The sequence below is a fragment of the Salvelinus fontinalis genome, chromosome 13, assembly GCF_029448725.1.
Source record: "Salvelinus fontinalis isolate EN_2023a chromosome 13, ASM2944872v1, whole genome shotgun sequence".
NCBI classification, from domain to species: domain Eukaryota; kingdom Metazoa; phylum Chordata; class Actinopteri; order Salmoniformes; family Salmonidae; genus Salvelinus; species Salvelinus fontinalis.
This window is the reverse complement of record NC_074677.1, coordinates 7892388-7914883: the sequence shown is the minus strand read 5'-3', so window position 1 is coordinate 7914883 and position 22496 is coordinate 7892388. Positions and strand designations below refer to the sequence as shown.

The window sequence follows — 22496 nt, the reverse complement described above, 5'->3', positions numbered from 1 at the left end:
CCTCAGTTTTCATCACAGGCGATTCCTCGGATCTCACCAGAGATAAGGACACTCAGAGAGAGTGAGAGGAAGAAAGCCTGGGTATTAGTGGTATGGTATCCTTAAGGAGAACTGGCGTGGTGGGAAGAGAGCCATCAGCCAATGAAGTTGGTATGGTTTCAAGGTAATTCAATTACTAGCCTCTGAGTGCTGTCCTCATTTCCTTGTGAACGTATCAGAATTTTCGGCTTGGCCTGAACTGTACAATGTCGCCATCTAGTGGTAGGGGCGGCGTACTGTCGCTATCAACTTCAACCATCTTTGTTGATTCACTCTTGACCTGCTGGAGTTTACTACATTTATCTACAGGCTGACAAAGTGTTATTAGAGATTTTCACGTGACAAGAAACGGAGCCGAAGTTAAACGTAATCCTTGACATTTCCATCTGAACGACTATTCTCCAATCCTCTGCAATTTTGAGTGGCTGATCTTAATCTGATTATTGGCATGAGGCACTTTTGTATTTGTATTTATTATGGATCCCCATTAGCTGCTGCTAAGGCAACTACTCTTCCTGGGGTCCTGCGAAAATTTAAGGCATTAATATACATTATAATACTATTTTTAAACATTAAAATACGTTTTACAATAGATGGGTTGCAGGCTTTGAGTGAGTTAGTTGGGTTGTTATTGCTAACAGCTGGGTTATTGATGCTGGGTGTTTGGTGCTGGGTATTTGTATTTGTATTTATTATTGATCCCCATTAGTTCCTGCCAAAGCAGCAGCTTCTCTTCCTGAGGTCCAGCAAAATTAAGGCAATTTATACCATTTTAAAAACATTACAATACATTCACAGATTTCACAACACACTGTGTGCCCTCAGGCCCCTATTCCACCACTACCACAAATCTACTGTACAGTACAAAATCTATGTGTATGTGTGTGTGTGTATTATCGTGTGTGTGTGTGTGTGTTTGTGTTGCTTCACAGTCCCCGCTGTTCCATAAAGTGTTTTTTTATCTGTTTTTTGAAAAAAATGGTACTGCTTGCATGGGTCACTTGTTGTGGAATAGAGTTCCATGTAGTCATGGCTCTATGTAGACCTGTGCGCCTCCCATAGTCTGTTCTGGACTTGGGGACTGTGAAGAGACTTCTGGTGGCATGTCTTGTGGGGTATGCATGGGCGTCCGAGCTGTTCGCCAGTAGTTCAAACGGAGAACTCGGTGCATTCAACATGTCAATACCTCTCATAAATAAAGGTAGTCATGAAGTCAATCTCTCTTCCACTTTGAGCCATGAGAGATTGACATGCATATAATTATAATTAGCTCTCTGTGTACATCCAAGGGCCAGCCGTGCTGCCCTGTTCTGAACCGTTCTGAGTTTTTCTTTCCTAAGTCCCTCTTTGTAGCACCTGACCACACGACTGAACAGTAGTCCAGGTGCGCCAAAACTACGGCCTGTAGGACCTGCCTTGTTGATAGTGCTGTTAAGAAGGCACAGCAGCGCTTTATTATGGACATACTTCTCCCCATCTTAGCTACTGTTGTATCAACATGTTTTGACCATGACAGTTTACAATCCAGGGTTTACTCCAAGCAGTTTAGTCACATCAACTTGCTCAATTTCCACATGATTTATTACAAGATTTAGTTGAGGTTTAGGGTTTAGTGAATGATTTGTTCCAAATACAATGCTTTTAGTTAAATAAATATTTAGGGCGAACTTATTCCTTGCCACCCACTCTGAAACTATCTGCAACTCTTTGTTAAGTGTTGCAGTCATTTCAGTCGCTGTAGTAGCTGACATGTATAGTGTTGAGTGAGTCATCCTCATACATAGACACACTGGCTTTACTCAAAGCCAGTGGGAATTCATTAGTAAAGATTGAAAAAAGTAAGGGGCCTAGACAGCTGCCTTGGGGAATTCCTGATTCTACCTGTATTATGTTGGAGAGGCTTCCATTAAAGAACACCCTCTGTGTTCTGTTAGACAAGTAACTCTTTATCCACATTATAGCAGGGGGTGTAAAGCCATAACATATACATTGTTCCAGCTGCAGACTATGATCGATAATGTCAAAAGCGGCACTGAAGTCTAACAAAACAACGGCCACAATCTTTTTATCATCAATTTCTCTCAGCCAATCATCAGTCATTTGTGTAAGTGCTGTGCTTGTTGAATGTCCTTCTCTATAATCATGCTGAAAGTTTGTTGTCAATTTATTTACTGTAATATAGAATTGTATCTGATTAAAAAAAGGGTTGGTTACAGGCTGATTGGTCGGTTATTTGAGCCAGTAAAGGGGGCTTTACTGTTCTTGGTTGGCAGAATGACTTTTGCTTCCCTCCAAGCCTGGGGGCACACACATTCTGGTAGGCTTAAATTGAAAATATGGCAAATAGGAGTGGCAATATTGTCTGCTATTATCCTCAGTAATTTTCCATCCAAGTTGTCAGACCCCGGTGGCTTGTCATCATTGATAGAGAACAATCATTTTTTCACCTCTTCCACACTCACTTTACGGAATTAAAAAAATTACATTTCTTGTCTTTCATAATTTGGTCAGATATACTTGGATGTGTAGTGTCAGCATTTGTTGCTGGCATGTCATACCTCGGTTTGCTAATCTTGCAGATGACAAAATCATTAAACTTGTGCCACTTACAAGGATGCTAATGAGAACACGGCACAAACACAATGTATTACATGTACCAATAATATATGTATGTATGTATTGTGGTAAACCGTGGGGTGTTGGGTTGAGCGTGCAGAGATTAACACAGAGACAGGGAGGTTTTAGTCGGTAAACACAACTTTACTAGGCCATAAAATAAACATAAAAGAAAATCACAGGTTTGGCTCTGTGTCGGTCTCTCCCGGTTCTCTCTCGCGGTGTGCCACAGTGCTCCTTTTATGTGGCCTCCACGGCTGGTTGGCACTTTCCCCTAATTACCTCCACTTGGAGCTGTCCGTGTCGGGGTGCCCAGCTCACGTACTCCCAGCAGAGGGAGCCAACGTTGCATCACGTACCTCCCCTCTATTACCATCCCCCAGGGTAGACCTCCTGGGATACCACAATATGTATGTATGTATGTATGTATGTATGTATGTATGTATGTATGTATGTATGTATTGTGAGCGGACCAAGTAATTTGGTGTCACTCTAAAGCGGAAAGGTGGAATAAACGAGTCAGGAGTAGGTTTTCTTGATGGAACACAGTTCTCTATTGAGAGATTTCTGACAATACAAACACTCCAACACAATCAATGAGAATCTCCCAAGGAAAAACGCACTTCTTCTTTAGATGAAACAGGAACACAAGACAATTATCTATCACAGATTTGTCACCGTCTTAACGGATCTTCTTGGATAGCTCCCCTCTCTCGGTAGCCATTCTACAGAGAGTTTATCTGCCCCCTTCCCTGTTGGTTCCCTCCTCTCTCTTATAGGGGAAAGAGAATGTCATTAGTACCGTCAGCTGTGCTTAATTGCTTCTGGTTACCTTGTCTCACATGCCTTGTTGGGCAACTATCCGTGAGCCCAGCCTGCCCTCTGGTGGTCCTTCCACTGTATGTGTGTGTGTGTGTGTGTGTGTGTGTGTGTGTGTGTGTGTGTGTGTGTGTGTGTGTGTGTGTGTGTGTGTGTGTGTGTGTGTGTGTGTGTGTGTGTGTGTGTGTGGCTACCTATATTGCATTGAGATAACTATATCAATGTTTCTGTTTCTCGCTTTCTTATTTTAGCTTGCCAACGTATCTGTCGGTAGCTGGTCAGATATCTCAAGGAGCAAGATGGCGGCCCCTGGTAAACAGTACTGTATGTTGAAATTGACAGTACAACATTTTTTTCTTGTATCGTAGCTATTTACCGTACAAAAATGTTTATTAGTTGGTTATTTCTCCGCTGTTGCTTAGCCTGTTCACCCTGTGCTGTGGCTGTTATACAGTGACTGAACTAGCTAGACACACTACAAGCAGCAATGTGTGCACGACACCAACATTGCTAGCTAGCTACTTTGTCCTCCGAATGTCTGTGCTTGCTGTACATTCATGTCACCTGTGTTTCCAGGTACGGTCTGATCATACCCCAGAAGGGAGCGTCTAAGTCAGCTAGCGTGCCCAGACCCTCTGTGTTTGTGGATGACTCTGATGAAGAGGTAGGAACAGTGTATTAATGTCGGTCTGTTATCAGTTATTTTATTTAACTAACTAGGTGAGTACCATATAGCCTACCGGTATTGAGCTATTTTGCAAGAAAGCCTGAGCAGATTACACAATGTGCTGGGTTACAGAGCATGTATTTAAAGGATTTTTGTTTGCCCTGTAGTCCCTTAAAGTCAGTACAGTTTCTCCACTCTGGACATCCTTTGGGACAGTAGGCGAGATGGGAATGAGTATGAGTTGTAAGCTTTGCAAAATTACTGAAGCTCTATCAGAATACATTTTATGAGTACCTGTCTTCCAGATCTCGGTTGGGGAGAGTTTTCAGAAGGAGGCTCTGAAGAGGAGGATGATGAAACTGGTGAGTGGATGAATGGATGGATGGATGAATGGATGGATGGATGGAGGAATGAATGGATGGAGGAATGAATGGATCAATGGATGTAGGGGCTGGGCAATATGGCCTAAAAATTATATCTAGATTTTTTGGGGCGATTCACAATATACATCTAAATTACTTTGTTCAAATCAAAGGTCAAATACATTTAAAAGAGTCAGCAATAATCAAATGAATTCAGGTTGAGTGAAATTAGACTAAATAGAAGATCCATTGATAATTGAATTAGTTATCAAAATGGTTTATCCTGCTTTTTTTTGTTGCAATAATCACTGATCTGGCTTTCAAGTATGTCTATGAAAATGCACATTTTGTAAAAAAAAAAATCCCCACAAACATAAATAATGCACACTTACTAATAAGTGTTGTAGCAGGCATTATAGAACATTAACACAGGTCTCATAAACAATATCTCAAGCACAAGCCCACATGCTAGTGAGTAGCTGTCACGTTCCTGACCTGTTTTCTGTTAGTTTTTGTATGTGTTAGTTGGTCAGGACGTGAGTTTGGGTGGGCAGTCTATGTTTTCTGTTTCTATGTTGGTTAATGGGTACCTAATATGGCTCTCAATTAGAGGCAGGTGTGTGTCGTTTCCTCTGATTGAGAGTCATATTAAGGTAGGTGTTTTCACACTGTTTGTTGTGGGTGGTTGTCTCCTGTGTCAGTCTCTGTATGTTACGCCACACGGGACTGTTCTCGGTTGTTTGTTCGTTCGGTTTTTGTGTAGTCAGTTTTCCTGTTATTGCGTTCTTCGTGTTTCATGTAAGTTCCTCGTCCAGGTCTGTCTACATCGTTTATTTGTTTTGTTAATTATTCAAGTGTAGTTCGTTTTTTCGTCTTGTTTAATAAATCATGTCATTTCACAACGCTGCGCCTTGGTTCAATCCATGCTCCTCCTCTTCGGATGAAGAGGAGGAGGAACACCGTTACAGTAGCCAGCTAATCTTTATATTTAAAGTTCAGCCAACGATATATTTTCTAGCTAACAAGGTAGAACAGTTGAATTGTTAGGAACGGACCCTTCTCTGTCTCTCTCCACTGTTTGAACAGCATGTTAGCCTGTCCACTTTGATGTTGAAATCAAGTGGTTCTACCTTATTTCTCAGAATGAGAACGAGTTGCCAATTCCTTATATAACTAGACAGCTAGTATAAGTTTTGGCTAAAATGCTGCTAGCGGTACCTCAATGCTGCGTGCAACAAACAGAGCATGAATTTTCCAGAATCAATGTTCATTGATACTCCTGTTTTAGTAGTGCAATCTGAGTAGTTGAGACATACAAATGGTATCATTAAAGGTTAACTTTTCTTATGTTACAGTAAAATCCTTTTTCAATGTGTTTCGGTGTCCATATGACCGATTCTTTTGGACCAAACCTCAAATCCAAATAAGGAGTTGAAACTGCTTGTTGTCAGAGAGGAAGAAGTGATCTCTCAACTTTGTTGGTTGGTGTGACTGGCAGCGGGAGGGGCTTGGTGTGTGTGTGTGTGTGTGTGTGTGTGTGTGTGTGTAAACAGAGAGGAAGAGGTGAGAGGTGGCTTCACTCTCGCCAAAACCTATCAAAAATAAGCCCAGTGCGTTTCTATGGGCTTATTTTGGACCTAAATTTGTCGCCTGCCTTCCCACCTTTCGGACAACGACTCCCATTGTTAGGGTGGAGACATGAGCATCTTGTCATTATATACAGATCTTTGGTGTATTTGGGAAGGTGTACAGAAGGAGTGAACGAGACGAGACCAACATAAGAACAAGCAGACAAACACTGAGAGAAAAAAAAAACTTGATTCTTTCAATACAGGCATTTGGAATATCGCGCAAAAACAAATTCTAATTAATCAGATTAATTTGATATATATCGCCCAGCCGTAAATGGATCGATGGGAAACCTCACGGGGTAAAATACAAATTCTCCAGAAGTAGTCTTGATGTATTTTGTGGCTGAGACTAATCTTTCTCACCTGTGTGTGCGCATGCGTGTGTATCAGACACGTCTGGAGATACAGAAGGCTCTGGAGCAGGACTTTGTGTGACTACGATGGTGTCTATGACGACATGCAGAAACAGAGGCTGGAGAGCAACAAGACAATACTGTGAGGAACCTACAGGAAGGTACAGTGGATGTCAGGGCCCCAGAACAACAGTGGATGTCAGGGCCCCAGAACAACAGTGGATGTCAGGGCCCAGAACAACAGTGGATGTCAGGGCCCCAGAACAACAGTGGATGTCAGGGCCCAGAACAACAGTGGATGTCAGGGCCCAGAACAACAGTGGATGTCAGGGCCCAGAACAACAGTGGATGTCAGGGCCCCAGAACAACAGTGGATGTCAGGGCCCCAGAACAACAGTGGATGTCAGGGCCCAGAACAACAGTGGATGTCAGGGCCCAGAACAACAGTGGATGTCAGGGCCCCAGAACAACAGTGGATGTCAGGGCCCCAGAACAACAGTGGATGTCAGGGCCCAGAACAACAGTGGATGTCAGGGCCCCAGAACAACAGTGGATGTCAGGGCCCAGAACAACAGTGGATGTCAGGGGCCCAGAACAACAGTGGATGTCAGGGGCCCAGAACTACCACACAGCCTCCGCCCCCTTTTTTCAGACCTTTTCCTCTCTGGATATAATGCTATCCCCTCCGTTTGTACTCTTTCGCTCCCCTGCTTTCCCTAACCACTTTTTTTCCTCTCTCCTCACACTTTAATTTTATGTCACTTATATCCACCCACTCCTCACCCTCCATCTCTTTCTCATTTCATACTCCTCTCTCCTTTCTCTCTGTCTCCATAGCCAAAGTACATCAACCAGCTGCTGTGAGCGGTGGAGAGAATGAAGGAGCAGCAATGGAGGGACGAGAGGAAGATCCGGAAGGAGAGAGAGGCGGAAGGAGAGCAGTTTGCAGATAAGGAGGCTTACGCCACCTCGGCCTATAGACAGAAACTCAAGGAGTGACAGAAGGAGCTGGGGAAAAAAGAAAAGTGAGAGAGACTATGGTGTGTGTCTGGTGTGTGCGTCCGTGCTTGTGTATGCAGGTGTGTGTGAGAGAAACTGTATGTTCTGAATACAGCAGTGTTTATATGAAACCAAGTCCTGTTGTGTCTGTCCAGCTGACCTTGATGTGAAGAAGCAGAACGACCTGAGTGGTTTCTACAGACACCTGCTGAACCAGACCGTAGGAGAGGACGCCGTGCCAGACCACTCTTCACTGAGGTCACACACCAGTGTCTCTAACAATTCGCTTATCCTTTACTACTGGTATGTGTACATAAACATTAGATTGCTCTCTCAGAGAGAGATCTGGAGAAGGACATGGAGAGGGACAGACATGGTGGATGGAGAGATGAGAAGGATCGAAGGAGGGACACGGATAGAGACAGGGATGAGGACAGGAGGGATAAAGAGAGGGACGAGAGGCACGGGAAGAGAGAAAGGAGCCAGAGAGAAGGAGAAGTGCAGGGAGAAAGAGAGGTGAAGGTAGCTAGTTGAAGACAAGGGGCGAGAAAGGGGCCAGGGCACGGAGAAATAGGAAGAGAGATGGAGAAAAGGCGAAGATCAAGACAGAAAGGATGGAAAGAAGGAAAAGGAGGAGAAGGAGGGAGGGGGAGGAGGGAGAGAGGGTAGAGGAGGAGGGAGAGGGGGCAGAGGAGGAGGAGGAGGAGGGAGAGGGGGCAGAGAAGGAGGAGGAGGAGGAGGAGGAGGAGGGAGAGGGGGCAGAGAAGGAGGAGAGTAAAATCTGTATGTCAAGCGTAGCAGTGAGCAGACAGTAACCTCAGCCAGAGACGGATACCTCAGCCAGAGACGGATACCTCAGCCAGAGCCGGATACTTCAGCCAGAGACGGATACCTCAGCCAGAGCCGGATACCTGGCCAGACAGATGGCTTTGGACGGACCACCAAATAGGAGTGCGGTATCATGGTTCCGCTGTCTGGGAAGGAGATGGAGAGTCAGAGAGTGATCTGAATGTTTTTGAATATTTCGGTTACTTTTTTTCCTCCTGATGTATAGAACCTTTTATGTACTGTTTATGTTGTTAATAAATGCCAGCATGTACAGAGCCTTCGAAAAATATTCACACCCTGTCACTTTTTCCACATTTGGTTGTGTTACAGCCTGAATTAAAAATGGATTCAATTGATTTCTCTCACTCTTCTACACACTAATCCATAATGACAAAGTGAAAACACTTATTTTTTAATTTTTTTTCACATTTTTTGAAAATTAAATACAGATATATCAAATTTACATAAGTATTCACACCCCTATGTCAATACATGTTAGAATCACCTTTAGCAGCGATTACAGCTGTGAGTCTTTCTGGGTAATTCTCTAAGAGATTTGAACACCTGGATTGTACAATGTTTGCGAATTATTCTTTTTAAAATTCTTCAAGCTCTGTCAAGTTGGTTGTTGATCATTGCTCGACAGCCATTTTCAAGTCTAGTCATAGATTTTCAAGCCGATTCAAGTCAAAACTGTAACTAGGCCACTCAAGGACAATCAATGTCATCTTGGTAATCAACTCCAGTGTAGATTTGGCCTTGTGTTTTCGGTTATTGTCCTGCTGAAAGGTGAATTCATCTCCCAGTGTCTGTTGGAAAGCAAACTGAACCAGGGTTTCCTCTAGGACTTTGCCTGTGCAAAGCTCTATTCCGGTGTCTGATGGTCCTTTAGGTGCCTTTTTCAAACTCCAAGCTGTCTGTCATGTGCCTTTTACTGAGAAGTGGCTTCTCTCTGGCCACTCCACCATAAAGGGCTGATTGGTGGAGTGCTGCAGAGATGGTTGTCCTTCTGAAAGGTTCTGCCATCTCCACAGAGGAACGCTAGAGCTCTGTCAGTGACCATCGGGTTCTTGGTCACCAAGGCCCTTCTCTCCCGATTGCTCCATTTGGGTGTGCGGCCAGCTCTAGGAAGAGTCTTGGTGGTTCCAAAGTTCTTCCATTTAAGAATGATGGAGGCCACTGTGTTCTTGGGGACCTTCAATGCTGCAGAAATGTTTTGGTACCTTTCCCCAGATCTGTGCCTCGACACAATTCTGTCTTCGACCTCATGGCTTGATTTTTGCTCTGACATGCACTGTCAACTGTGGGACTTTATATAGACAGGTGTGTGCCTTTACAAATCATGTCAAATCAATTTAATTTACCACAGGTGGACTCCAATCAAGTTGTAGAAACATCTCAAGGATAATCAATGAAAACTTGAGGCACCTGAGCTCAATTTCAAGTCTCATAGCAAAGGGGCTGAATAATTATGTAAATAAGGTATTTCTGTTTTTAATTTGTAATACATTTGCAAAAATGTATTGTGTGTAGATTGCTGAGGGAAAAAAACATTTTAATCTATTTTAGAATAAGGCTGTAACGTAACAAAATGTGGAAAAAGTCAAGTGGTCTGAATACTTTCTGAAGGCACTGTATACAAAGTAGTTTTGTATATATAGAAGTAGTTTTAGTGCCTAAAATTAGGGGTTAAATAGGTGTCAGAGCATTTAACTAGGCAAGTCAGTTAAGAACAAATTCTTATTTACAATGACAGCCTACCAAAAGGCCTTCTGCTGGGACATGGTTTTAAAAATAACATGGGACAAAACACACATCACCACAAGAGAGACACCACAACACTACTTAAAAGAGAGACCTAAGACAACCACACAGCATGGTAGCAACACAACACGACAACAACATGGTAGCAACACAACATGGCCGCAGCTCAACATGGTAGCAGCACAAAACATGGTGCAAACATTATTGGGCACAGACAACAGCACAAAGGGCAAAAAGGTAGAGACAACAATACATCACACGAAGCAGCCACAACTGTCAGTAAGAGTGTCCATGATTGTGTCTGAATGAAGAGATTGAGATAAAACTGTCCAGTTTGAGTGTTTGTTGCAGTCGCTAGCTGCAGCGAACTGAAAAGAGGAGCGACCCAGGGATGTGTGTGCTTTGGGGACCTTTAACAGAATGTGACTGGAAGAACGGGTGTTGTATGTGGAGGATGAGGGCTGCAGTAGGTATCTCAAATACAGGGGAGTGAGGCCTAAGAGGGTTTTTGAAGGTCCTTTATTTACCCTGTTCGTAATTAGCCACGGGACCGGTTGCATGTTGGCTTCTGTTCAGATGGATGAAGCCAGTGGTGAACACATGCAGCATGCTGACACCACCGGCTACAGACCTACCACAGATTTGAATTGTCGTGGTGGAGTGATATTTATTTAGGTGATGTCGTCATTTCCTCAATCAAAATTTGTACGGGCAGGGCTCTCCAACCTTGTTCCTGGAGTGCTACCGTCCTGTAGGGTTTCACTCCAACCCCAGTTGTAACTCATCCAATTTATCTTATAAATCAGTTAATTATTAGAATCAGGTACGTTAGATTTGTGCGGCAGGTAGCCTAGTGGTTAGTTAGAGTGTTGGACTAGTAATCGAAAGGTTGCAAGATCGAATCCCCGAGCTGACAAGGTACAAATCTGTCATTCTGCCCCTGAACAAGGCAGTTAACCGACTGTTCCTAGGCCGTCATTGAAAATAACAATTTGTTCTTAACTGACTTGCCTAGTTAAATAAAGGTAAAATTTTTTTAAAAAAGATTAGGGTTGGAATAAACCTACAGGATGATAGCTCTCCAGGAACAGGGTTGGGGAGCTTTGTTATAAAATGCATCCTCCAATTGGAGAGCTCAGCCTATGACATATTGTCTCAAGAACATGTTCTATGTTTATTAATACCCTCAAACACCAAATTAGGAATACCTCATTTCAAATCTGGCCATCATCACTGTCAATTGTGCATCTGCATGACAATCATTTGATTGATCTCAATCAGCTTCATGTGAATAGCTGTTTACTGAGTGAATTGGAGCAGATGATGCTAACAAATGATTAGCCTTTCTTGTATTTGGTTTCAATCAAAGCATATATCCTGCCTAGTGGACTCTGGAGTTTTGATAGGCCTATTTTTTTTATTTTAAAGCTTTTGGTCTTTAGCTAACCCTCCTAAAATGTAATTAGAAATCAGGATGTATTGGTGGTGTAACAGTAACGTTATAGGCCTACTATACTATTATAGTCAGTTCTGTTATGGAAAATACCAATTAATCGCTATGTGATCTTGATTCAGCTTTGATCTAACTTTACTAAACGAGCACCATTGTGAGAAGTGATAATCTTCTATTAGTAAAAATAATAATAATAGCAATAATACTATTAATAATACAATACTAACAATATTCATAATAATAATATTCATAATAATAATAATAATATGCATAATAATATTCATACTGATATTCATAATAATAATATTATTATTATTAATAATTATAATAATATTAATAATGATAACAATAATATTAATAATAATAATATTAGTGATGAGTAGGGCTATTAGGCAACAGGTCTTGATGAGAGTTATTTTAAGTGAGCGTCCTTCATGGTTCTAAAAGGACAGCGCCAAATGAACTTTGATTTGATTAGCTTGAACACATGGTTACAATATACCCTATTACTGAATAACACATGGTTACAATATACCCTATTACTGAATAACACATGGTTACAATATACCCTATTACTGAATAACACATGGTTACAATATACCCTATTACTGAATAACACATGGTTACAATATACCCTATTACTGAATAACACATGGTTACAATATACCCTATTACTGAATAACACATGGTTACAACATACCCTATTACTGAATAACACATGGTTACAATATACCCTATTACTGAATAACACATGGTTACAATATACCCTATTACTGAATAACACATGGTTACAACATACCCTATTACTGAATAACACATGGTTACAACATACCCTATTACTGAATAACACATGGTTACAATATACCCTATTACTGAATAACACATGGTTACAACATACCCTATTACTGAATAACACATGGTTACAATATACCCTATTACAGAATAACACATGGTTACAATATACCCTATTACTGAATAACACATGGTTACAATATACCCTATTACTGAATAACACATGGTTACAATATACCCTATTACTGAATAACACATGGTTACAATATACCCTATTACTGAATAACACATGGTTACAATATACCCTATTACTGAATAACACATGGTTACAATATACCCTATTACTGAATAACACATGGTTACAATATACCCTATTACTGAATAACACATGGTTACAACATACCCTATTACTGAATAACACATGGTTACAATATACCCTATTACTGAATAACACATGGTTACAATATACCCTATTACTGAATAACACATGGTTACAATATACCCTATTACTGAATAACACATGGTTACAATATACCCTATTACTGAATAACACATGGTTACAATATACCCTATTACTGAATAACACATGGTTACAATATACCCTATTACAGAATAACACATGGTTACAATATACCCTATTACTGAATAACACATGGTTACAATATACCCTATTACTGAATAACACATGGTTACAATATACCCTATTACTGAATAACACATGGTTACAATATACCCTATTACAGAATAACACATGGTTACAATATACCCTATTACTGAATAACACATGGTTACAATATACCCTATTACTGAATAACACATGGTTACAATATACCCTATTACTGAATAACACATGGTTACAATATACCCTATTACTGAATAACACATGGTTACAATATACCCTATTACTGAATAACACATGGTTACAATATACCCTATTACTGAATAACACATGGTTACAATATACCCTATTACAGAATAACACATGGTTACAATATACCCTATTACTGAATAACACATGGTTACAATATACCCTATTACTGAATAACACATGGTTACAATATACCCTATTACTGAATAACACATGGTTACAATATACCCTATTACTGAATAACACATGGTTACAATATACCCTATTACTGAATAACACATGGTTACAATATACCCTATTACTGAATAACACATGGTTACAATATACCCTATTACTGAATAACACATGGTTACAATATACCCTATTACTGAATAACACATGGTTACAATATACCCTATTACTGAATAACACATGGTTACAATATACCCTATTACTGAATAACACATGGTTACAATATACCCTATTACTGAATAACACATGGTTACAATATACCCTATTACTGAATAACACATGGTTACAATATACCCTATTACTGAATAACACATGGTTACAATATACCCTATTACAGAATAAATCAAAACAGAGGGGTGAACTATCAATTCGTAGAATGTATTTGCATAGATTGAATCATCAAATCAATTGACCAAGTAATGAACATAAATCATTACTATGTAGAATTGCAGGAAAAACAGACATTAAATAATTATTTTGGTGGGATGTGTTCATGACAGTAACGTTATAATACTAATATGATATTATTATAGTCAGTATATTGTGGTGTGTTCATGACAGTAACGTTATGTTACTAATATGATATTATTATAGTCAGTATATTGTGGTGTGTTCATGACAGTAACGTTATGTTACTAATATGATATTATTATAGTCAGTATATTGTGGTGCGGTGTGTTCATGCATCTCAATAAATTAGAATCTAAATTCATTATTACCTCCAACCCAATTCACATTTCCAATTTCCCGCCCCGACATACCAAGCTAGAATGGGCCCTGTGTCTCAACCAATAGCCAATATAGGCTAAGTATCCCAAACAGGGCTACAGCAACTTCTACAGAAGGTCAGGCCCTTGGGTTTTGCGGTGGCCACTCTGTTATGTTATTTCATCAATAAAAAATGTTTTTTTGTGGGGGAATTTTTTTGTCCCAAAAGTAGTGCACTGGGCCTTTACTAATCCTGTATTAGCAGACCCATAAAGCCTTCTGTTGCACAGTCAATACAACGATCCCTCCTGATGACCTGGATGGCGATCTGTGATTCTTCCTTAACCCGTAGGACAGGGTTCCCCAACTGGCAGCCCGCAGGTGGTTTTCTGAGTAATATTTTTTTATTGTAGGACATAGAAGACTGTAAAAACACCAGGAAATCAGCTACAAGTGATTTTAATGAAAGAAATCCCACACATACTAGACAGACACATGTGAGCAAGGTTTGAAATTATTATGTTTTATGCAAACATTATACAGTATCTGTTCGGGGTTCTTACGGTTAATTAGCAGTTTACAAATGATTTGTAAATATGTTCCGACACCCTGAACATCCTTTCAAGAACAAATCGGCCCATGGCTGAATCTAGTTGATGATCCCTGCCGTAGGAAGTCCCACTCAGTTGACTACTTCAAAATTGTGATCCTTCCCTAGATATATATCCCTCTCTGTTCTCTTCTCATTGTCAATGTTGACACTTGTTCATTGTGCTGTGTTTATGCTACCATTTTCTTCTAACGTGGGAGAGTTGACATCCATTATTAAATTACATACCAACATGCATCACTTAGATTTGTATATTAGGAAATCTGTCGAGCTTACATCAATCAAATGTATTCCACCACTTCATGGTGAACCGGTGGTACTACGCGTTATGGTAGCCAGTTGTTACACAAACGACCGAACATGTACACGCCCCTTACATATTTATTTGGACAGTGAAGCTAAAACTTTTAATTTGGCTCTACATGCCAACATTTTGGATTTGAGAATAAATGTTTTGCATGATATTTATGCATCTGTAACTTTCTCAATCATGGTAGCATGCACATTAATGTAGAAGTGTTCAGAAATATATTCTTATTTACAATAAAAAAGTCACTCCAAAATGACACAATACATTATGTACCATTCATTTCTATTGGGCACAAGATAACCCGAAACACAACCAAAACAAACTGCAAATGCATCTAACAAGTTTGTAGAGTCAGAAGCTTGATGTATTCATTACGTGCTAGAAATATGGGACCAAATTCTAAACTTTTGACAAAATGTAATACACCATAAGTGAATTTGTCCAAATATTTATTCCACCTTTAAATGGCAGTACAATATACGTAAAGTGCTTTCATTTTTAAACGATAAAGCAGAAATTTATGAAAATATCCTCAAATAAAAGGTGACATTCTGAACTGTCGCCTCATATAAAATGTTCTCAAAATGATGGTGTCGAGAGCCAAATTAAAAGTTTTAGCTTCACTGTCCAAATAAATATGTATGGGAGTGTACGTTATCCAAGCCTTCTTAGATAAACTACACTGCATGGCCAAATGTACATGGACACCTGCTTGTCGAACATCTCATTCCAAAATCATGGGCATTAATATGGATTTGGTCCACCCTTTCCTGCTATAACAGCCTCCACTCTTCTGGGAAGGCTTTCCACTAGATGTTGGAACATTGTTGTGGGGACCTGCTTCCATTCAGCCACAAGAGCATTAGTGAGGTTGGGCACTGAGGTTGGGCGATGAGGCCTGGCTCGCAGTTAGTGTTCTAATTTATCCCAAAGGTGTTCGATGGGGTTGAGGTCAGGGCTCTGTGCAGGCCAGTCAAGTTCTTCCACACCAATCTCATTTCCTTATGGACCTCGCTTTGTGTACGGGGGCATTGTCATGCTGAAACAGGAAAGCGCCTTCCCCAAACTGTTGCCACAAAGTTGGAAGCACAGAATCGTCTACAATTTAATTGTATGCTGTAGGGTTAAGATTTCCCTTCACTGGAACTAAGGGGCCTGAACCATGGAAAACAGCTGCAGACCACTGTTCGTCCTCCACCAAATTTTACAGTTGGTACTATGCATTCGTCCCATGCACTATGTAGGTAGAGTTCTCCTAGCATCCGCCAAACCCAGATTCGTTCATAGGACAGCTATATGGTGAAGCATGATTCATCACTCCAAAGAACGTGTTTCCAATGCTCCAGAGTTCAATGGCGGGGAGATTTACACCACGCCATCCGACGCTTGGCATTGCGCATGGTGATCGTAGGATTGTGTGCGGCTGCTCGGCCATGTACACCCATTTCATGAAGCTCCCGACGAACAGTTATTTTGCTGATGTTGCTTCCAGAGGCAGTTCGGAACTCGGTAGTGAGTGTTGCAACCAAGGACAGACCATTTTTTCGCATTACGAGCTTCAGCAATCGGCGTCCCCGTTCTGTGAGCTTGTGTGTTCTATCACTTTACGGCTGAGCCGTTGTTTCTCATAGACTTTTACACTTCACAATAACAGGTTTACGGTTGACCGGAGCAGCTCTAGCAGGGCAGAAATTTGATGGACTGAGTTGTTGGAAAGGTGGCATCCTATGTCGGTGCCACGTTGAAAGACACAGAGCTTTTCAGTAAGAGCCATTCTACTGCCAACGTTTGTCTATGGAGATGCATGACTGTGTGCTAGATTTTATACATATGTCAGCAACGGGTGTGGCTGAAATGGCCGAATCCACTAACTTGAAGGGGTCTCAACATACTTTTGTATATATAGTGTATCTGTAGTGCTCAAGGAATTTCAGTACTTTTTCCAACATGACTTAAAGCCATATATAATTTGTTTATGTAATTTGTCATAACAAAAAAAAATAACAGAGAATATCTTTAGTTTCTTTTTATCAATGAGCTGCTGGGAATTTTAGATTTCCATAGTAAACAGAGGTTTGTTGATCTTTCACACTTTATGCTATAAAGTGAAGTAGCCAAGCGTTGTCGAACGTTGCAGATGGAAATGCCACGAATAGAGCAGATGTGATTCCTTATTTTACATGTCAGAGAGGATGTTTGTTCTACATAGCACATTTCTATCTAAACGTTACTAAAATGTTGCGTCCTGCTAGATTAGATTCTCCCCTCTTGCAATCTTGTCCAGAATCTCAAACTCATGTTTCATTTTTTTCAACCCCATGATACGATTCTCAAAGTCTGGCTTGTGTTCATCCTCCTCTGTTTTAATAAGCATGCTAATGTACTGCATAGTTGAGAGAGAGCTTGACTTCAGCGCAATCTCGCTAAGCCTGCTGAGACAGTTGGAGCACAGGTTTGCCCAATGATTCAGCGTTTCCTGTTTCTTTCGTAATTCATTGTCTAGTTTTTCCAGTATCTGCTTGTCGTTCAAGAACTTGCCCTGTGCCTTCATGAAGTTGTCCTTCATTTCTTGCACAGTCCTTTTCTCTGTCTTTGTTTCATATGTCCATAAGGCCCTTTCCCTGTCGTGGGCAAAGTAAGAGCAGTTTCCCGGACACATGACACAGTTGCCATCATCATCCATCACTGCGCACGTTTTGACATCGTCCTCGTTAGGGAGAAAGCAGCTGGTGTGGCATGTGGACATGCATGTGTTACAGTTTGTAACAAAGAAATTTAATTTGGTTCTCTTCTCTACATGAACCTGTACCTCTGTCTCAAAGTCTTTGTTGTCTTCCATGTTTTTTTCCTCCTTCTCCAGACACTGTTTGAGGTGTTGATTCTCATCTCGCTTTGACAGAAGAACTGTGATTTGAGGGATCAGGTTTTTCAGGTGCTTCTCCAGACTCTCACGTTCTTCCAGCACTTTCTTGGTCAGGGTCAGATCTTTGCTCTCAATGTTTTCCAGGGCTTGGAAAAATTCCTTCATGTGCTTAAAACCTGACTCCCAGAATATTTGCTGTAACCCATCAAGAACATCTGAGTCATCCGTTTTCTGAGTGTACAGAGATGAATTATTGAATTTGAAATGGATTGGTAGTCCCTCATTGTTTTTCCGACAGGGCAAATCTGCAGCTTTGATGGCCTCCAGCACAGGTATGGCGTTGCCATCAACAAATGTCACAAGCATTAAGATGTTTTCAGCAATGTCTTTTCCAAAGATGGACAGGATGGAGTCAAAAATGTATTTCTGGTGGGGAGTAAGACGTGGGTGGGATGAATTCACTACAAAGCCAACTGCATCAATGTGATCAATCCCTAAAGGATGACACAAGAATTCCTTCAGCTGCCTTGTGATCAGTTTATCATGAGCCATTCCTCTGGTGTCTCCGAACCCTGGTGTGTCAATGATAGTCAGAGAATAAGGAATCTGAAAGCCTGGCTGGTTGTAGAGCTCGTATGACGTTACGACTGAAGTCTGACTCTCAGCCTGTGACTTGTTGGTCACCTCATGGATGAGCTTAAAGCGATAACGGTCTTCCCACTTTACCCCAAGAATATAGTTGATCATGACATTGATCAGAGTTGTTTTTCCTTCACCTGTGGCCCCCAGAAGCAATATCACCTTGTTATTCACTTGATCCGCTTTCTTCCCAAATGTGAACTGGTCAAAGCTCTCATTTTCTCCATATTTCTTTTGCAGATTAAGTCTATGGATTGAAGGGTTGCCTGTCTCCAACGGCTTTGATTGTTTAAGGAATCGGTTACTTTCTGTTCTTCTGGATTTGTTAATTAATGCCATTTTCTGAAAAATAAATCAGAACAGGGGTTACTACCGTGGTGGGAAGGAGGAAGTAGGATGATTTGACTTGGGCACGCCTCCTCAACCTATGGTGATTGTATACTAAAGATTCCGTTACATTTATGTGGAGCACTCCGATGTTGATCCTAGATTATTGATGTGCGAATTGATTAATCTATTGCTGCTGATTACTACGTTTTTCTCGATAGTTGGGCACATGTTATTTACCTTTTTTTAATAGCGAAATAATTTGTAGGTGTAGCCTACATTGTCATTGTTTTCATACAAATTGCTAAACCCGACAGTACAGAAAAGTAATGTGAGCTTTCTTGACTGTCACATTTACAAGTACAGCACATGTTCTCAAATGCCAAGGTACATAGCTTGAGACAATATGGAAATATGTTGGCCTGAAAGAAATTAAAAGGAATGTTAAATATAAAATATTTTGGTGAAAATTGTGATTTGATGAGAAATTAGAAAATCAGGAATCGGAACACCTGCAGCTCTTCATGTGGCTACTGAAAAGCTCCTAATTTTTAAAATGTATTTAACATTTTCATTCAGAAATATGTGCAAAGCTGTCAAAGGGTGACTACATTGAAGAATCTAAAATATATTTTTGACACTTTTCTGGTTACAACATGATTCCATATGTGTTATTTCATATTTTTGATGTCTTCGCTATTATTCTACAGTGTAGAAAATAGTAAAAATATAAAGACAAACCCTGGAATGAGTAGGTGTGTCCAAACTGTTGACTAGCACTGTATATATATTATTAATTATACAAATATGTAAGAAATTATACAAAATGTTGTTGTAATTTCTTTCAATTGCAACCAATCTCTAGGCATATGAAATCAAGAAAACATATTTTCATCAAATCCTCCTAGAAGTTTTTTTACCTCTTCTGTAGAAAAAAAGAACTACTGTGTTACTGCGTGCGGTCTTCTCTCGTAAATTGGTTGAATGTGAAGCCCTGCTGTTTTGGTCAGTGATGTGGATAATGTTGTCAGAAACGCACCAAGAACCCAGGAGTTCCAAATTTGAGTGTGTATACAGAGACAATGGTTGCAAATACTGTCTCTCTCGTTCGAACATACACCGGTTTATAATCTCAAAGACAATGAAAGATTTATATTGTTATATGATATGAAAGTATATGATTAAACATGTGGTTCATTCAAAGTCATCACATTAGTCATCAACAGGAGGTTACATGTAGTCAATAAAGCCAGAAGGAGACGCAATACAGTACCGAATGACCTAACCCATTGTATCATAAATGTACCTTTTTACAAGGTGATCATGTGTTCCTCTTGTGATCAAGGGGGGGGGGGGGGCAATATTACATTTTATTGTAACATCCGAATAGTCAGCTGTTTTGTTTATTGCTTTATATGCAGTGCCTGGAGAAAGGAGTAGCAAAGTAGTAACTAATACATCTTCAAGAAAAAATGTAATACGGTGTACTGCTTTGCTTCTGTGAAAAATATAGAAATGGTATCAAAAGGGTACTCATCGGAAACAAGTTTAAATAGCCTGAGAACAAAATATGATTAGGCGTATGTCCTCCAAAAAAAAGTTAAACTGAAAGCCTGCAACAAAAATCAAGGCAGTACTTTTGTGATCAAAATTTGAAAAAGCTTATATTTAGATTGGCTTACCACTACCACTTTTTGACAAACGTTGTCATCGGGGTATGGTTAGAAGTAGTGTTGTGTACAATACCACATTGAGACCGAGACTGGGAGGGTGGCGAGCCTGAGTCAAGACCGAGACCAGAACGATACAAGTCCAATTCAAGACTGTGACGACCCTCCCACGCTGTCTGCCGAATTATTTCTCTTTGCTCTTGTTTGCCTCAATAGGGTGTCGGTGGGCGGAGCCGGGAGGGTCGTCAGAGAAATGGGACACACCTGGGCTCGGGTGTGTCCCAGGATAAATGCACCTCTTCCTCAATCATTGGGGAGACTCTCTCCATTCAGACACAGACAGATTTGGTTTGTTTGCGTAGGCACCTTTCAACACCCTTCATTATCACATGTATGTAGAAGTTTTTTTTACCTCTTCTGTAGAAAAAAAGAACTACTGTGTTACTGCTTGCGGTCTTCTCTCGTAAATTGGTTGGATGTGAAGCCCTGCTGTTTTGGTCAGTGATGTGGATAATGTTGTCAGAAACGCAACAAGAACCCAGGAGTTCCAAATTTGAGTGTGCATACACTCAGTTACACTACTGACTACTGATTACACACACACCATTGTTAAAACCTGTTATGGCTGCAAGCTGAATATTGAAAAAAATGGAAAATGTGTGCACATTTTCAAACGGCCTCCTAAGAAACTTTTTATTTTCCAATATGCATATATTTACTACTGTTGGATAGATAAGTCTGTAGTTTCTAAAAAGGTTTGAATTGTTTCTCTAAGTCGAACAAAAATATTTTTACAGCCATTTTCCCAGCCGAATTGAGTTTTCCAAAATGCGATGTGTCTCTTTAAGACCTTCTCTATAAAAGGCCCTTTGACTTAGGACCATAGGGACACGTCACAGGCGTTCGTCAGGCTGTAATGCGGAAGTGAGAATTGAAAGGAGTCGAATATCTCGTCCATGGACTGAATAACACACCTTCTTGTGAGACCTGCGCAGTTAAAAGAAAATTCCGGGCGCGAAGGATAATTTGGTCTCGGCTTCTGGAACAAGGTAGATAACGGTGAATATGATGTGTGACTACGATATTATTTGATACATGTCACAAAATCATCCTAAAGTATGTTTTTTCAATATACTTTAATTATATTATTGCAATTTATTCTGGACTTTAGATGTGATACGACGGAAGATTTTTTTGAAGAAACGCTGTTTAGCGCCGCAATGCTATCGTGCCTGCTAACCAAAGAGGGAAATAATTCGTTCTGGAACCCAACTAAAGACTCTACTGGACATTGGACCCCGTTACAACATTCTGATGGAATACCAAGAAAGATAAGACCCAATTTGGGATGCTTTTTCATATATCTGTCGAACTGTTGTATGCTAACTCTGCTAACTGTGCTTGACTAGAATCAATGCTGCCTTATGCTAGCTTATGTTGTTAGCTAATATAACGATATATTGTGTTTTCGCTGTAAAACACTTCAAAAATCGGAAATGTTGGCTTTATTCACACGATATCTGTCTTTCATTAGTTATCCACCATATGTTTTTCTGAAATGTTTTATGAGGTGTAATTAGTAGCCGACGTTGGTGTATGTATTTTCTCTGGCTACTCCCGGCTGGATTCAGACTCTAGCTATGTATTAGCATTTTTGGGTAGCATCAATGTAAAACTGATTTATAGCTAAAATATGCACTTTTTATGAACAAAACATAGATTTATTGTGTAACATGTTATATGACTGTCATCTGAGGTAGTTTTTTCTGGGCTCTTTAGGTTGGTTTTAGTTTATTTCGGTTGGCTTGTGCATGCTACTTCAATCATAATTCATACTTCATAATCATATTCATACGTGTCTGTCCACTTTTGTATTTGGTGGTGAGCTAACATAAATATATGTGGTGTTTTCTCTGTAAAACATTTAAAAAATCGGACATGTTGGCT

The 22496-nt window shown here is 40.3% G+C and overlaps 1 protein-coding gene and 1 pseudogene across 2 annotated transcripts; one reads left to right on the top strand and one right to left on the bottom strand.

The window, feature by feature from the left end:
* The first annotated feature begins 3764 nt into the window (after window positions 1-3764).
* LOC129869114 (nuclear speckle splicing regulatory protein 1-like) lies at window positions 3765-8435 on the top strand (annotated as a pseudogene).
* Window positions 8436-14632: 6197 nt separating this feature from the next.
* Window positions 14633-21071, bottom strand: LOC129868026 (uncharacterized). Of its 2 annotated transcripts, none has more exons than XM_055941591.1 (2): window positions 20962-21071; window positions 14633-18894 (listed from the first exon to the last, which is right to left on the bottom strand). In XM_055941591.1, exon 2 carries the CDS (start codon window positions 18889-18891, stop codon window positions 17299-17301), a length of 1593 nt encoding a protein of 530 aa, XP_055797566.1. In that variant the 5' UTR covers window positions 18892-18894; window positions 20962-21071; the 3' UTR covers window positions 14633-17298. The 2 variants fall into 2 exon arrangements, with proteins under 2 accessions (XP_055797566.1, XP_055797565.1); XM_055941590.1 differs by lacking the exon at window positions 20962-21071 and adding an exon at window positions 19800-20006.
* Between the last annotated feature and the right edge of the window lie 1425 nt (window positions 21072-22496).